Source organism: Sylvia atricapilla, chromosome 11 (assembly GCF_009819655.1).
Source record: "Sylvia atricapilla isolate bSylAtr1 chromosome 11, bSylAtr1.pri, whole genome shotgun sequence".
In the NCBI taxonomy this organism is placed as follows: domain Eukaryota; kingdom Metazoa; phylum Chordata; class Aves; order Passeriformes; family Sylviidae; genus Sylvia; species Sylvia atricapilla.
The window spans coordinates 20,881,019-20,898,232 of record NC_089150.1 but is presented as its reverse complement, the minus strand read 5'-3'; the positions used below and the strand labels follow the sequence as shown (position 1 = coordinate 20,898,232).

The window sequence follows — 17,214 nt, the reverse complement described above, 5'->3', positions numbered from 1 at the left end:
AGAGGTGGAGGATTTCAAAGGTCAGAGGTGGAGAACATCCCTGTTCCTTTGCAGGGCAGCTTGGGTGGTGCAGTGACTGCAGACCCCGGAGCACGGGCAGGATGCAGCCAGGAGCAGCCCTGGGGGACACGAGCTGTGCTCACCCTGCTGCTCCCCACCACAAACACACCAGGGACAGGGCTCTCTGTGCTCCACAAACACACCAGGGTGTCCTGCAGCCAGCCCAGCTCTCCTCACACTGATGGACAGGGCTCTGACTGTTTCTGTCTGTCAGGGGGACAGTCCAGCAGGATCACTGGTGGAGCACCAGTTCCTGGGGCTGCTGGAAGGGCAGGGGCAGAGTTCTGAGCAAGGTCACAAACACCCCACCAAGGCAGCCCTGAGCAGCCCGAGCCTCAGCTCATTTGTCAAACCTCCTGGAGAGCAGCGATTCCTGACCTTCAGAAGCACAATTTAGGGTGTCTTTCCTCTTTGAATTAGTGTTTCCTGAAGTGCTGATTCACTGCAGGAAGGAGCAAGCAGCACAGTGAGAACAGGAGGAGAATTCCTAACAGCTGGGTCAGAAAAGGGAGATAAAGCTACAATTAATTTAAAGGCATAATCCTTATTTGCCCTGCAAACTTCCATGTCAGGGGGTATAATTGTAAGACTGAATTGTCCGTTAGCAAATTTGTCTTCCTCAAATATGAAGTTGATTGAATTACGGTAAGTAACACAATAATGTATGTCTGAGAGATATTTATGCTCCAGGAAATAAAAAATGTTATTCTCCAGATTATCCTGCTAAAAAATAGCAAAGCAGATACTGAGAGGCTGTACACATTGTGGCTGTAAGCATTTCATTCTGACAGCATGGCAAGGTACATGACCAGACTGCTCTCTCCTCTCTTTTTCCCTGTGACTTGAAATTCCACGAATGGCATCTTGCATCAGCGTTACATCATATTAGTATAATGCAATATTATGAGTCATTGTGTATAAATCATGGCACGGGGTGCATTAGAAGGCTTTTGCCTTCAAGAGCACATCAAGGTGGATTTTTTATTCAGCATTTCTCTTTGGAGGCATGTGTAGGTGCAGAACTTTGCGATGTCTCTCCATCCTCTGAATCAGGAGCATTTCAGATTTCTCCTCCAGCCCTGGGGCTCCCAGGGGATGAGCAGGACGTGCCTGACAGAGCTGCTGCACACCAAGCAAAGCTGTGAGCACCCAGGAGGTGTTCCTGGAATAGGTCATGCAGGGATCACCAAAGGCTGAGGTGTTTAGTGTTTTATCCTGTAAAATCCTGCAGCAATGCTGATGTGACACGGTGCGTTGGGAAAGCACAGAGCTCAGGGGTTCTCCCCAGCTGTCCTGGAAAGCCACACTTAGGGGACTCTTTACTTGCTACCTCTCTGACCTCAGGGGGACATTGCTGCCATGAGACTTCCTGAACATCTTCCTCTTCTGGCCTGGTGTGCAGTCACCACTGCAGTTAACTCTCTGGAGGGGACAGCTATTTCTACCTCTCTCAAAGTGCCTTTTCCCTTAACTACCCTTTCAGCTGAGCACCAGCAGCAGCATAGAACACAGCCTCCTGCACATGAAACCACTTAAAAAAGCGGTGAGCCTTGTGTTAGAAAAGAGACAGAGCTGGTAAAAGAGGATGCCAAGCATCATAATAGTCCTATTTTTCTGAATATAAGCCTGAGATTCTGGAGCTTTAATAGTTCTGCCTGAAATGGAGGAATATTGGAGTACCAGCAGCACAGCCACCCTTCCTTGCAGCTCAGGATTCAGCAGTGCCTTTGCCATTGCACTTCACATTTTCCAATTTTTTTGTTGTTGGTGCTGTGGTGGGGTTTCTTGGTTTGGTTTTTAATTTCGTTTGGTTTTTCTGGCACGGGCACAGAAATGTTCCTCATTTTCCTTTTCAGAAATTCCTGTTCTTAGTGTTAGGGTTGCTCCTCAAATGCTCAGCTGAATGGTGCCCCTTGCTGCTGGTGGCAGTGCCAATCCTGCCTGACCCCACTGTCGCTGTCAGAGATGTGGCAGAGCATCTGGGCAGCTCCTGACCTGCAGCCTGGCAGTGGCACCACTTTGATGGAGACAACCATGGCAAAAACATCCTGCAAACCATCCTCAGCCAGGACAGCCCTCAGCACTTCCACTCACAGAACAGTAGTATTACTACATGAAAAATTGGCTAAAAGCGGCTATAACATCACAAAGCCAGGGAATCTAGGTGCAGCAGAAATGCCAACATAAGGTGTCCTAGGGGCTCTCCTGGCACAATATTTTGCCTAGATTAAAACCAGGCAGACAGAGAATGTTTAGGAGAAGGTTTACACACAGGGCTTGTGGCCTCACTGTGAGCAGACAGAATCTGGAAAATTATCTTCTGGCAAATCTCTGATGTTGGCTGTAGAGGCAAGAGAGGAGTGTCCACCAAAGCCCTGGACCAGTTCCATTTATCCAAGGTACACCCAGTGCTGAGGCCCTGCCTTCCCTCCAAGCACTCCAGCCCCAAGGCCTGGCACCCAGCTGGACTTCAGTGCAATGAGAAAAAGGATCCTTCAGTGCCACAAAAGCCTGTCCTGGCAGCTCCATCACCCCACTGCGGGGCCAGCAGGATTCCCAGAAAGGCCAAGCACTGAGTTTGGAGAAAATCCAGTTCACTGAATGGGAAAGCTCCCATTGAGGCTGGTGGGACCACAGGGCACAGCTGAGTGCTTCCAAAATCCCACATAACTCTGTCCCGAGGCTCTGCTGGGCAGCCTCCTAGGTGTGAAAAGAAATACACATCCTTGCACCCTTACAGCTTTTTGTTTGTGCTTGAAAGAATCAAAGCACTATTTATGGCTTTCCTACTTTTAGATAATAGTCTTAAAGCAAGTCCGAGCTTGACAGACAAGCTCTGCATCTCCTCACCAGCCCAGAGGAAAGATAAAGGAAGCATTAATGTTGGTCTGAATTATGAGAGGGAATTGGACTGCACAAGAACTGTAATCCAAAAGAATGAATTTTCATTCCACTTGTCCTCCACTTTCAGCTAATCAGAAATGGTGATACATGGTCCTACTCGTAGTTTGGCTTTCAGCTCGCTCCTATATCTCATGTGGTTGAAAAGTGAATTCCTGATTTACGCTGGAGATTAGGGAGTGATAAATGCTATCGCTCGCCTGCAGTCGCAGTTTTAGAGGATTCTGGCATGATGAGCAAAACCTGCATTTCATGTGTGTGATTCCTGGGCTGACAGTCTGTCATGCTGCTGACAGGGAGAGCTGCGACTGAGGGCCAGGCTCTCTTCATAAATAACCAAGATCTCAAATTCCAAATTTAATATTGTGCACCTTTTATAATGGCAATAATCAGATGCTTGCTTTGATGGTTGATTTCCCCAGCAAAGCCACGGGCTGGGTCACAGGTTTCTGGACAATTTCTGATTCAATCTGCCCTTTCTCTTTGGACTGTTAGCAACACTTCCCATAGGAGCACACTTGTCATTCAGGGCTCTGAGAGGAATATCAGCTGGACAAAAATGCGTGCTGTGTAGATTATTCACTTCTTCCAGGGTTTTCAGCACCTTTGGAGACTTGGTAGAGTCTTTGGTACAAAAAGAACAGAAGAAATGTTACTGATTTGAAGCCCCTGCAGCTTTCACAGAGCACAGTCACCCCACAGCAGATTCCTGCTGCATTTGGGGGTTGTCAAAATTATCCTGGTCATGGAACAAAAAAACTGATGGGTTGGAACAAGATGAGCTTCAAGGTCTGTTCCAGCCATCCTGTGACTCTATGAAAAGGTGCAAGAAAAAACCCAGCACCTGTTAACCTCAACTGTGACCTGTGAGCTTGGCTGTCCTGCCTTGCATTGGTTTTATTAACTTGTGCTCCTTGATGTTTTGTTGAGAAATTGAATCAGAATCCAAGATTTCTGAGCTTCAGAGCTAAATTTTGGCCTAAGCTTGAGAAAAATTTTCAGACATAGCGGTTGAGAATTGTTGTGTTTCTTCCAGTTGAGATTTGTCAAATTGCAGATTTAACTTTCCAAACCCAAGACTGATTTCCTTGCCTGTTATTGGGATCTTCCATACTCACACTTTAGCAAAGCTCAAAGAAGGTTGGTATTGGCCAAGTCAGCAGGAAACCATGGTTAGCCCGGTTCACTGAGAGCACTTCCAATGCAAAAAGAGATTATACATGAAGTGTACACCAAATTCTGGTGGAGATCTCCCACCTGCAGCCTCATTCATTGCATCTCTGCCAAATTAAACCTTAGCCTTGGACCTGGGGCTCCATGCTGTGCCAACAGAGGCAGAAACTGGAATCCCCTGCAGTTCCAGCCCAGACCTCCTGTGCCTGAGCTGAAAGTATCTCCAGGAACATTCCCAGGAGCCTCAGTAATGAGTCAGGAACATGAACTCAGTTACCTGAGCTATGCCTGTAACTCAACAGAGGTTTGGTAGAACTGAAAGTTAAACCAAGCTTTGGTTCAAACCTTGTCATTAACATGTGGTGGCAGAAAACTCTGAGCTCATGAAGCCCTGAATGCTCACCAAGAGGAATAATTGCTGGCATGTGCTGTACAAATGGAACAGACTTTTGCTTTAATGGAAAGAGTTCCCAGGTATTTTGAAGTAAACAATTAAAAAATCAATGAACAAAGAAGAACTTTTAGTCCAAGGACACAGACAAGGCCTGCTGGTACTGGAAGGATGCAGAACTGAGCTGTGGAAGGACAGAAAGATTTCAGGGAACTGCAGGGAGGATGCTTGCCTCTCACACCCAGTTAGTGGCAGAAGGCACTGGGATTAATTAGAATTAGTGCTGGGTATTGAAACCAGCCCCAGTGAGCTGCACCTAGAGGGTGTCCCTGGGCCAGGCAGGAGCCTCTGCCACAGCCCAGGTCATGTTATCCCTGGAGAAGAGTGGGGGTTGGGTGGGAAAGGAATGGGAGTGGGGGGTGAGGTACTCAGGGGCTCTTCCCAGCTCAACACATGTCAGGTAGGCAAAGCAGGCCATGGGTGCCTCCTCAGTGCCATTTAGGAGTGTGTTAGGGCTGAAATTTAAATACCTCTCTGTATCAAATACAAGCAGAGCTCATGCCTTGTTCTAGGCCAAAGGAGTTGATATTGAAGTTGAGCTAAGAAACTTTTTGTTTTTATAAAGGTAGTGCTGCAAAACTGATGAAGATTTCCTTTGATATTGCCTAAAAAGGTCGATAGAAAAGAAAAAAAAAATCCCTTTCAACTAAAACTGCTTTTTTTTTGACATTTGCAGCATGCTGAATAATGTCCTGTGTATTATCACCTGCTGGGTAGCCTAGGGTTAACTCTCCCAGTTTGGTGTGCACCCAAAGGAACCTGAGCCTCACTGTGTGTGGCTATTGGCTGGAGATGTTTGGAAGCAATATGAAGTGATAATGTTTTGCAGCTCATGCTCCTGCCAGTACCTGGCTTTGTCAGTTTAGCACAAGAGGTGTTTCCTGATTAGCTGTCTGGAAGCAGTGAGGCTCTCTTGGTTTCCATCACTCTCTGGAAACCTTTCTCTCGACAGCTTCAGCATTTGTCAAGTGCTCTACCTGGTGGCTCCCAGTTCTTCATACACAATCCTTTACTGCCAGCACCCTCACTGGAGAGCTTGCCCTGCACTGGGGAAGGTGGATTTCATGGAATGAGTCAGGCCTTGGTCATTTCTTCTCCCTGTGCATCCACTGTGACGAGGACAAATTCCAGTTGTTCATTTCTTGTTTTCCCTGCATCTTGTTTGTGTGCAGGATGACTCAGGCTCCATGACAAACCCAAAGTGAGGGGCAGCAGTGACGTCCTTGTCTGAAATAACCCCGAGGGTTTAACTCACTGTGTTCCCAAAGGAGCATAATTCAATTCAGTTCCTCTTACCTGGGAGTGTTTCCTGTTTCTTCAGAAATTTCCTGCTGAAACACAAACTACAAGCACAATTACCTTCTTAATGACATCTTTGTTCAGAAGCCCAGAAAATGGGGCAAGATCACTGTCCCAGGATCAAAACTTAAAGCAGACACTGGATGTAGGATGCTGGAGGATTGTATTGACTTTGAAAGGATCAAGGTCAGCAGACTTCGCTCAGTTTAGCTTTCATCGCCTTCACTGTTCTGCTCCATGCATTGACTGCAGGGATGAGCTTGAATGATGCTTTAACAAAGGACCATCCATGACATTTTAATATGTAGCAAAATACCACACAGATCACAATTTCAGAGAGTCCTGCTTGCAAGTAGCAATATTTTAGGGTGATTTTTAAGTAGTGACCAGAATGCAAGGAAGGTAGATACGACCTAAGAAGAAATGTGGTGTGGGGAGCATGTCAAAAGGCAGAAAAATTGCTGCCTCATTTTCTTTCTAAACTCAGTGTCTTAGTGTCAACGAGCACCATGCTGTTTCTTCATTTCCAAAACTCCTCCATCATCATCTTTTATTCCCTTCTGGCATGAACCTTCCATCCAGTATCTTTTTGGAAAGGAAGATATGTACTGTGGAAAACTTATGCAGTGATAGGAAGGAAAGCTAGATAACATAACCAACAACTCTATCTCTAATTCTGTGCCACCACCCCCATTCCCAGCCTATTTCAGCTTCATCCTACAAAGTGCCCAGGTAGGCCAGACAACAAAGCTGTTCAGTATTTCACAAGCTAAAATCCATCATGTCCACAGTGTCAGTTTTGCTTGGACAGCAGCAGTAACAATACTAGATAAATTTTCCCTTAATCTCACAATCCCATTTCAGTAAGGGGCTAGGAAATCACATTCTCATTTAATTATAGGATATAAAATCACACGTGGAATGTCTTTAAGACAATTCAGCTATATTCTAACAATAACAAGTAAAAGCACATTAAAGAAACCAAATTTTTTTTCCGAACTGTTTTTTTCCAAGTTTCCTTTTTATGACAGATCTTAAACTTCCTACATGATGACACTTACTTGGCACTGCATTGATCCGTCTAATCTAGGTGATAATGTGTCTCACAAAAGTTATTTTTCAAAAACAAGTAGTTTATCAAATCCATTGACAGTTATGTTTTCAGATTATTTCCATTTTTTTGGTTAGAATATTTGCCCAGCTTTTTAAATAGAAAACTCCAAAAGGCAAGTGGTGCTGTGGGCAGCTGTACCCAGGAGCCAGAACAGCAGTCACCCCTCAATAAACCTTATACAAATTTATATATTTGTATATTTATAAATATATATAATATATTTTATATTATATATTATATAAAATACATTCTGTAATATATGACACATATCTTATAGAATATATCGTGTGTTATTATAAATGTAAATTTCTATATGTATCTGTTATCTATTTATAAAATATATTTCTATATTATTATATACTTACATATTTATAAAAAATAAAACAATGAAGCAGGCCACCTTTCAAACAGTGAGCCTTTGTCATCAGCACTGAGAAAGCACCAAGTGCCACTCCAGCATTGCCCATTTCCCAGCTACTTGCACCAGATACTGGGAAAATGCTGCTCTCGGCCTCTTTCCTGAGGTACAACTTACCTAAGCATTAATTCAGGAATTTGAGGTTGGAGTCTGTAGTTTTCTCACAGCATTTCCTGTGAGAGAGTGAGGGAGGAGGTTTTGCACTGAACGTGCCCCAGGAAACACAGAGAACAGGACCTTTGTCCCAGCACGGGAAACCCAACGTGAGCTGCAGCTCGGGGATGAATGATGGGTTTGGATGGCCAGAGAGAGATGGGAGGGCAGGTCCTCCCTGTCCGGGAGAGCTGCGGTGTGCTCAGGACAGGAGAGGGGCCCAGGGTCCTGCAGGTGGTACCAGAGCCCGGGGAAGGGACAGGGGGATGGAGGGGGATGGAGGAGAGGGGAGGACAGGACAGGACAGGACAGGAGAGGCCCTGGGGACACTTGAGGCAGGAGGGTCTGACCCCACGGGGGTTTTGGTGCTGTCACTGCTCTCAGACCCCTGCAGGTGCTGAGCCATCAGCGTCAGGGGCTGCCACATGGTGCCCACCATCTCTGCAGGCAGGATCCTGGTGGAGGAAAACGCCAACTGCAGAGCCCCATTTGACTTCCATAAAGGGTGATAAATTTAGTTTGCAGAGCAGGCAAAGAGAGCTCCTGAGGGCTGGGCAAGCTCCGAGCCTGAGCCACCTGCATGGGATCCCCTTCCACAGCTACTCCTGTGAGACCAGGAGGGCTGGGGCAGGAGTTTATCCCAAGAGCAGATGAGGTTTCTCCTAGAAGGACCCCTCAGTGCCAGAGAGCTGAGGAGAACTTGAATTCTCAGGGAGAATTTCTCCATGGAAGGTGTTGGTGAACATTGGACGAGGTCACCAAGGGCAGTTTGGTGTCCCCGTCCCTGGAGGTGTCCAAGGACACTCTGGATGTGGCACTTAGAGCTCTGGGCTGGGGACAAGGTGGGGATCAGGCATTGGATGGGCTGGGAGGGCTTTTCCCCCCTCAGTGTCTCTGAGGTGTTGTGACACCTTGTTTGACTTCACAGAGCAGCTCCTACAGCTTGAAAAAAGGCAAGGACGAGGTCTTATGGTTTGAGAAGAGCATTAATTAGGTCGTGTGAGAATCCACCTCATTAAATCTCACCTCTTGAAACCAGTTAGGTCCTTTTTGTCCCAAGTTCAGCTATTCTTCAAAAATAACAACTACAGAAGCATTCTGTGAAATTTACTTTCTGGACCCAGAAGTGGTGATAAATTGATTTAGTCTACAGCAAGTCACGGGGGTTATCAGGAGTATAAGAAAAATATGCAGGAGAAAATATTTTTTGCTGCATTCCTCTCAGCTTTTACTGGCCCTGCTCTGGTTCATTTGCTATTCTGCAAAGTGTTAGGCAGTGATTGAAGGGCACCAGCTCTGTGATTTAAACATCACTACCTGCCCAGGGAGAGAGGAACACACCTCACTCTGTTTGCACATGCGGCAGCATTGTGTGGAGCACTGTGGCCATTGCGAAAGTCTAACTGATACTGGTTCTGTACTTGTCTGAGATACTGGGGAAACAGAGGTTGCCATTTCAAAAATAATTCCTGCATATGATCAACTTTTTATAAGATGAAGTAAAGGGCAACTAATATTTCAGGCAGAAAGTACAAAAGAAACATGGAATTCTATAAAGGGCACACAAGAAATGAAGGAACCATAGAGAAAGGTCAGAAATAGGATACAAAAATTGAACTTATGAGAGTATAAAATTTCTGAAGTTTTCATTTCTGAGGATGTCGTGACATCAAGTCTGGCAAAGGTTTTTCTGCTCTTTCACACAGTATGTCCCTCAGTGAAGGTAGATGGTAGTGTTTGGAAATCCTGCCCAGCTGGGGTGTTTGCAGCAGGGTGTCATTACCACAATGCTCTTGGCTCTCTCCAGAACCAGCCCTCAGAGCAGCAGGTCGCCTGATTTCCCTGAGACACCAATTCCAAGGAAATTGCAAAGGTGGCTTGATTGATGTAGGTCACGTGCTGTGGTGATTCCCCAGTCATTCTTGATTTAAAACACAAAAGTTCTTGTCATGAGAAAAAGGGTTCATTCAGCCTGCCTGGGGTAGCAGATTTCTGGGACAGTCACAGCTCGTGGTGTTCAGGAGCAAAGCTGTTTGATACTGACTTTCAGATATTCCTTTGCATGGATTTACTTATCAAAAACATGAGGAAAAAAAAAATCTTTTGGCTGCACTTAATAAGATCTTCACAAGATGTTGAAGTGAGGAATCAAAGCCTGTCTGGAATGAGTCACTCAGTGTGGGACACAATCCTTTCCAAGCTCAGCCCATCAGTTTGCCAGAGGAGATCAGTGCAAAATCTGCTCCTACAGAACACAGTTGACTGCAGCTCTGTGTTTATAATTAGTGGCCATACACTGATGGGAATATTTTCCATTTTCTTCTGTTTAATTATGCCTTTGCTGATTTTAAACTTGCATTTGGGTGGTTTTTATGCAGTTTCTCACATTTCTTAAAGATTCCATAGGGTTTGTCTCTGACAGCAGGGCTTCTTTTTTTGTGCTCTCTCCTGTTCTTTTTTTTTCCAATCAAAAAGCACCAAGTGTTACTTGTACTGCCCCCAGATTTCAGAACAGTCCTGTGAGTTACTTAAACAGTGTCATCCTTTTGAGATTAATCTCACACTTGGATAAAACAAGTGGCAGAGACATTTCCCAAGAACTTTAAGAGACCTTTAAGAGTCCTTTTGCTGTCTGTCCAGTCAGTGCTACACATCCACCCAGTGCCCTTTCCAGTTCCTGCTCTCACTCTACACGTGATTTGGTTCTCAAGTTATTTTGTTGAAAGACTAAATAAGGCATGTCTTTATTAGCTTAAGACATTATTTTTATTCAATGAATCCTTTCCAATAGGAAAAGAAATGCATCGCGATGTTATTCCCAAAGTTTGAGGAGTTTGTCTTGTTTAAGGAGCTACAATTGCTTCTGTAATAATAAAAATCACCAATCTCACCTTCTACCAGCTGAAAGGGACATCTCCCCGTGGCCCTCCCCAGGCCCCAAAAATGTTGTGGCCTCTCTCCAAGCCCTGCCATGTCTTCTCTGCAGTGAAAATCTCACTCACTTTGCCAATACTTGTGATTTCCTTGACCTCCAGTGAAGGTATGTGTGCAGGCATTTGCAGGAGACAGGAGTTTCCTGAGCCAGGTGATGTGATGTCAGACAAAATTAGGCAAGACTGTGGCCTTGGTGGCCAGGAGTCAGTGTGTCACTAATTATGGGCTGCAGGTGCAGGCTGGGGCCGGGGTTATTGTGGCTGCAGCACTGGGGGTGCCTGGCCCTGTACTGATCCCATTCCCATGGGAATCCTGCTGGAGGGGGCATGACCTGGGGGTAGGATGATCTCCAGATTTGAGGTTTAGGTCCTTCAGCACAGCTTTGGCATCGAGGGCTGCAGAGTTCTGGTGGCTGAGTCAGTCCCTGACCCCGTGGGTGTGAATGTGTGGGGTCCTTGGGGAGCTCAGCTGCTCTGAGTGCTGGAGCCCAGGACACACCACTGAGTGCCTGGGGACAGACCCTGGGCTGAGCAAAGCCCTGTGGGGGTGTCAGGGGTGTGTCTGAGCAGGCTGGGCACAGAACCAGCTCCCTGTGTGTCCCCCAGCAGGGTGGGACACCCTGGACCCCTGCCTGAGCCTGCCCCAGCCAGGCTGCAGGACCATGGAGCTGGGACAGCCCCAGGCAGGCTCCAGGAGCTGGGACAGCCCCAGGCAGGCTGCAGGAGCTGGGACAGCCCCAGGCAGGCTGCAGGAGCTGGGACAGCCCCAGGCAGGCTCCAGGAGCTGGGACAGCCCCAGGCAGGCTGCAGGAGCTGGGACAGCCCCAGGCAGGCTCCAGGAGCTGGGACAGCCCCAGGCAGGCTCCAGGACCATGGAGCTGGGACAGCCCCTACAGCTCCTGGGCTGCTGCTGCTACTCTCCCTTGGCCAGCCCCACACATTCCCTGCAAAGCTGAAGGGGAAGAGCAAACACAAGTTGTGCTCCTCACAGCAGTGCCCAAAGGTGCTGCATCTGGAGATAACATCAGCAGGGAGAGCCAGCCCAGCTCTCCCCACACAAACTATTTCCCAGAGGCAAATGGCAAAGGGAGGCAGAGGGAGAAACAAGTACTGACAGTTTGCTGTAGGAGCTCAAAGAAAAAGTGGACAAAGCTAAAAGAACTCCAGCTCTTTGTCTGCATTTAATCCAGTTCAGAGCACCCACTGGTGCATACAGATTTACTTCCCATGGCTGATGGAGCTGGATTTGGTCATTTGGGGAAAAACAGGGGACTTGGGATTGAAATTCTGTGGCTTCCAGGCTCTTAGATTTTACTAAAAGTCAGTCTGTAACACACCTAAACTTTTAATCTAATGTAAAAGTATGAGCTGCTGGATAATTCCTTCAAAAAAACAAATCCTGAAATAAAAAGTGAAGAACCCTTTCTGGTTTTAACACAGATGAAGTTTTTAAGGGAAGGGCACTGCTTTTGGCTCACAGAAACCAAGGAAAAGACTGTGGCCTGCTCTGCCTACCCAAGGAATCCCTTATTACAGGAGCTGATTCATCAGAGGGTACTGGAATAATATAATACTATTAAAATACCACCATTCCCATATTTTAATGTGAAACAAATAGTCCAAGCACCTGCTATCAGAGTACAATAATGCCATCAAGTCACCAGTGCAGGGTTTGCTTTTGCTGAGGCCAGACGGTTCAGGTTCCACAGACCCTCATTTCTAAAGGCTGTGGAGACAATTCATCTCTTGCTGAATGTGCAGGACACGGCCCTGAAAGCCCAGAGAGGAGGATGGATTTCTGGGCAAGAACAGAAGCAACAGAAGGGATTGTGAGGCACAGGTGGAGAGGCAGGTCTGCAGGGGCCAGCTCAGCTGCAGAGTGCAGGGCACAGGAATGAGGCAGAATCCAGCACAGCGTCTGGAACCTCTGGCATCTCTGACAAGTGAGAGAGAAAGGAAGAGGTAGCCAGTAAACCTTAGAAAAATACAGAACCAATAAATGGAAAAAAGAACAATAAAGCAGCACTTTCTCATCGCTCCTTCCCGTCCCCTCCAAGCGTTTTTGGCCCTGGGGCTCAGCTGGTATTGCTCAGCCTCCTCCTGTTGAGGCAAACCAGACCTTTGGTCCCCGTGCCCGTGCCCAGGCTGGGCTGGGAGCTGCAGAGAAGAGCCTGGCTGTGTTTGGGGTGCTGTGAGAGGGGCAGGAGCCCAGCCCAGGACACGAGGCCACCCCTCACAGACTGCTGCCTGAAAATGAAACAATCCAAAAGGCAATTCAGGCTACCTAACCACACTTCAGGACAAAAACCCTGCCTGGATGGATGGCACATGAGGTGTTTTGGGTGAGTGTTCCAAGCCGATTTGGCAGATCCCCACGCAGGCAGGTTGGAAATATTTGTTGCAAGTTTGAACAGAGTACCAGATGTAAGGCCAGCCCCTTCCACAAGAGCAGTGATTGAATTAGGGCTGAGAATGTATCCCTGGCTAGTTTCAATTTCAAAAAAGAGAGCTTTTAAAAGGTACAAATGAGGCTAAAGGAATTTATGTTATTTTTCCGGTTTCTGTGCTATAACTCCTTTCCACTCTCCTCATCTATCTTCCAAGTGTCCTGCCTTAGAATGGGTGAGCAATGAAAGAAGTATGCAGTGGCTGAGGGAGAAACTCAAGATAACAAGATAAAGCCAAAGCTTGAGCAGAAGTTAAGATGTAGATCACAACAGGGAATTTTCTCACATCTGAGTTTTAGGGCAGTCATTAGATAGTTTGCATGAGAAGCTGAGTTAAAACCAGTAGCACAAAATGTGACCTAGTTGAGTTCACTTGTGTCAAAGGCTTGGACCTCTGCTTTCTGGGGTTGTGATCCTGTCTTCAGACCTTGTGCTGACAATCTGATTGACTAAAATAAAAATAAAGCTATTTCATAGAATCAAAAAATCACAGAAGGATTTGCATGGGAAGAGATCTTGAAGTTCATCTCATTCTAAGCCCCGTTCCGTGGGCAGGGACACCTTCCTCTAGATCAGTTCTTGCCACCCCCAACTCACACTGAGGTTTTAGGCTCAAGGTCCCCACACAGGTCCAGCCTAGGAGGTGGACTTGGCTCCTTCAGTGCAGGCTGCTGTTTTCTGCTGAAAATGCCCCAGTGACAGTGGCTGCTGTTTCCAGACACCCCAAACTGAAGGGATAGGCTCCAGGAAAGGGTTAATTCCAATTTCCATATCACTGACCTCCCTCTAGCCTTCCCGGCTGCCCAGGTTTGGAGCTGCATGGATCAGCTGGGTTTTCTCAGGGGAAAAATGATGTGGCCACTCCCTGAGCCCTGATAATCCCTCTGGCTGGGCTTTCCAGTACTGGGCTCTGCCAGGTTAGGCAGAATTTCATCATCCAAATTATTGTGGCCTTTTGCAAGTAAAAGAGAGTGGGAAATTAATTGCTGGAATTAGGTGTGTTTGCTTGCGTTATCCCAACGTCACTGCTGCCTGGGGTCAGCTGTAGGGCCCAGGACACAGAGCAGGGCTGAGCTGGACCCCAGCTCTGTTTGGCAAAGATTGGGCTGGTGAACAGCAGGAGAAGATACAAGGGCAGAGTTTCAGGGGATGTGAAGGTGGAAGGGAAGCTGAGGCTTGTTAACTTCACAAGGAAACTACTGGGCACTGGGCAATCATGTTGAGGAGACGCTGTGCCTGAGGTTTGAGCTGTGGTCCCTGGGCTGTGGGGCTGGGCAGAGTTACCCTCCCTGCCGAGCTCGAGTGCAGAGGGGGAATGAGCTCTGTGGGCAGAGCTGGGTCCTGCTGAGGAGCATTCCTGCCTGGGCCACCAGGGGTGACCTGTGTGTGGTGGCAGAACGAGCCCAGCCCTGAGTGTCACCCAGGGTCCATCCAAAGGCCCTGCTGTTAACGCCTCCCTCTTTGCTCTCCTCACCGCAGATCCTGGAGGAAAAACATGAAGCTGGAGTGCAAGTGCCACGGGGTCTCGGGGTCGTGCACCACTAAAACCTGCTGGACCACGCTGCCCAAGTTCCGGGAGCTGGGCTACATCCTCAAGGACAAGTACAACGAGGCCGTGCAGGTGGAGCCCGTCCGCGCCAGCCGCAACAAGCGCCCCACCTTCCTCAAGATCAAGAAGCCGCTCTCGTACCGCAAACCCATGGACACGGACCTGGTGTACATTCGCGAAATCCCCCACTACTGCGAGGAGGACCCGGTGACGGCAGCGTGGGCACGCAGGGCAGGATGTGCAACAAGACTGCTCAGCAGTCCAATGGCTGCGACCTCATGTGCTGCGGCCGCGGCTACAACACCCACCAGTACTCCCGCGTGTGGCAGTGCAACTGCAAGTTCCACTGGTGCTGCTACGTGAAATGCAACACGTGCAGCGAGAGGACGGAGGTGTACACGTGTAAGTGAGGCCTGCCCGGGGCTGCTGCCCGGCCCCATCCATTTGCACATGCACTCGGCGTGCCCCAGGGGAGCTGCTGGAGGAGCCGCTCTCTGTCCCATCAGGAGCCCTCTGCGCTCTCCTCACTTACGTGGATACACATTTCAGACTCTTCTAAAGTCGGCCAAGAAACAAAAGCGAAGGGAGCCCACGCCAGACACAGCAAGGAGAGAGCAGAGGAGATCTCCGTGAGGCGTGGAGCGCAGACACCTCCAGGCCGCGGCAGGCGGCTCTCGGCCCGGGACGGGCCCGCTCCGACACCTGTGTGCCCGCAGCACGGAGGGGCCGAGGACATCCCCACCCGAGGGCTTTGCACAGGACGGCATGGACGGAGCCTCCCGGGAACTGCCCCGGGAGCGTGCGGATAACTCAGATTTAGGCTTCGACACCCGTGACAAGCTTCTCCCGGTCATTGCCCATCTCTCCACAGCACTTGCTGCAGCAAGAAGAACTGTGGAAGGGCTCTGTAGACACTGCTTTATCTGCCTTTCTTGTGTGTGTGTGAGCTGCAGATTTTAGCACAGGGATTTGGGACACTTGGGCATAATAATAACAATATTTAACAATTTATTCAGATAAAACTATATTAATTTATTTAATTAAAGAAGAACTTTACCGACCCTTTTGGAACTATTCTGCAATTAAAGTAGATAGCTGGCTTTCTTTGTGGAATAATTTGTAGGATCAGCAAGGAAACACTGGAGCTGTACATATTATTCTTGACTAGGATATTTCTATTAGTTGGATTCGCAGGATATGTTCTACAGTACTGGATGTTTAAGGACAAAAGCTGGCGTCTTTATATATATGTACATACACGAACACACTGTATTTTGGGGGTTTTTGTTTGTTTGTTTCCTCCTGTTTGCTGCTAGTTGTCTGGAACAAAGTGGAGTGGTAGGGGTTACAAATCTTACCAGTTTTTGTGGTTCTTATTTTTTTTTCTTCGATTGAAAAAAAGGAGCATTATAAAATCCTGTTTGGAATATGTCTAAAAATAAGAAAATCCAGACAAAATTCCATCTTTGGAAAAATCACCATAGGATAAGAGAGTATATTTTGTAAGAGACTATTTTTATATAAATATTTTATTTATACTAGTTCTGCTTGTTCAACCTGTACTTTTTCTCTCAAAACAGGCATACAATTTGTAATTCTTAGGCTATTTAACAGAGAAAGGGTAATTAGTTTGTGAACACAACAGCAGCAAGCTGGATGCATTCAGCTGCAATTGGTGGATGTGTCAGAAAGCAGGATGAACTTTCTCTCCGGATGTGTGTACAAACTGGCTCTTTTCCTGCAGCTCAGTTTGCAGAATATGCAAAACAAGAACAGGGTATGTAGCATCAATTTTGTCACATGGCTTGAATTCATGATTGGTATTAACTGGATGCTCATTTATCCCATTCAAGAAAAAAAAAAATTCCGAATTAGCTTCCCACATGCGTCAGTCATTAAACGGTGGCGTTATGACTCGCAAATGTGCTGTGTGTGCTGTCAGTTAAACCTCTGCTTTGTGCTGCTGTCAGATGGGATTCCCATCAGGGCAGGACTGTAGACTGTGACTGTAATAACTTGCATGACACACATCGTCTGATTCTCAGAGATAGGATACAAAGCTTACTTTCTGTCCAGCTCCTTTTGGCATTTACATTATTCTTTCCCCGCCCCCCCTGCAAAGGCCAGAGCCCAAAAATCCAGAGCAACATTGGGACAAGTTTAAAGAGGCAAATTTAAAGACTACTCACTTGTTTTTCAGAGCCCAACTCAGCTGTTTTGCACTCCCTCTGTGGTATTTCCTTTTTATCACTGCTGATATCTTCAGACATTGGAGTGGTAAATATTTCTCTGCATTTAGAATCCTTCTGTTCCTCCTGCACAACTCATCTGTGACTGATAAAGAAACATGTCTAATTCGAACGTTGTTTTTCACTGGGGGTGAAGTGTGGCCCAGTGTTAGAGATGATATTGCACATTGTTTGGGAGAGATCAGGTCCTGTCCTCCTTCCAGACTGCAGGATCTCCCCAGTCAATGAGGCATCAGTGATGGCAATGTGTCACTGACCCCCTGCACAGCACCAAGTGCCAGCAGGGGCACTGGGACAACTCTGTCCTGATCTTCTCAGGGGGAAAAACTGTGAGAACAGAGAATTTCTGAGAAGGGAAACAGCAGTATCACAAAAGATGCTGCCAACTTTGACAACCTACCTGTTAGGACTCGGGTTTGAACTCACTCCTGGTATACATATATTATTTAAGAACACCAGCCCATGCA

General features: G+C 47.2%; 1 protein-coding gene across 1 annotated transcript in view; it reads left to right on the top strand.

The window, feature by feature from the left end:
* LOC136366110 (protein Wnt-7a-like) overlaps positions 1–14,984 on the top strand; it is a 30,951-nt gene extending 15,967 nt beyond the window's left edge. Inside the window, exon 4 of the mRNA XM_066326988.1 lies at positions 14,429–14,984. Coding sequence (XP_066183085.1) covers positions 14,429–14,494 — 66 coding nt within the window. The 3' untranslated portion in view covers positions 14,495–14,984. The remainder of the gene's footprint in view (positions 1–14,428) is intronic.
* The last annotated feature ends 2,230 nt before the right edge of the window (positions 14,985–17,214 follow it).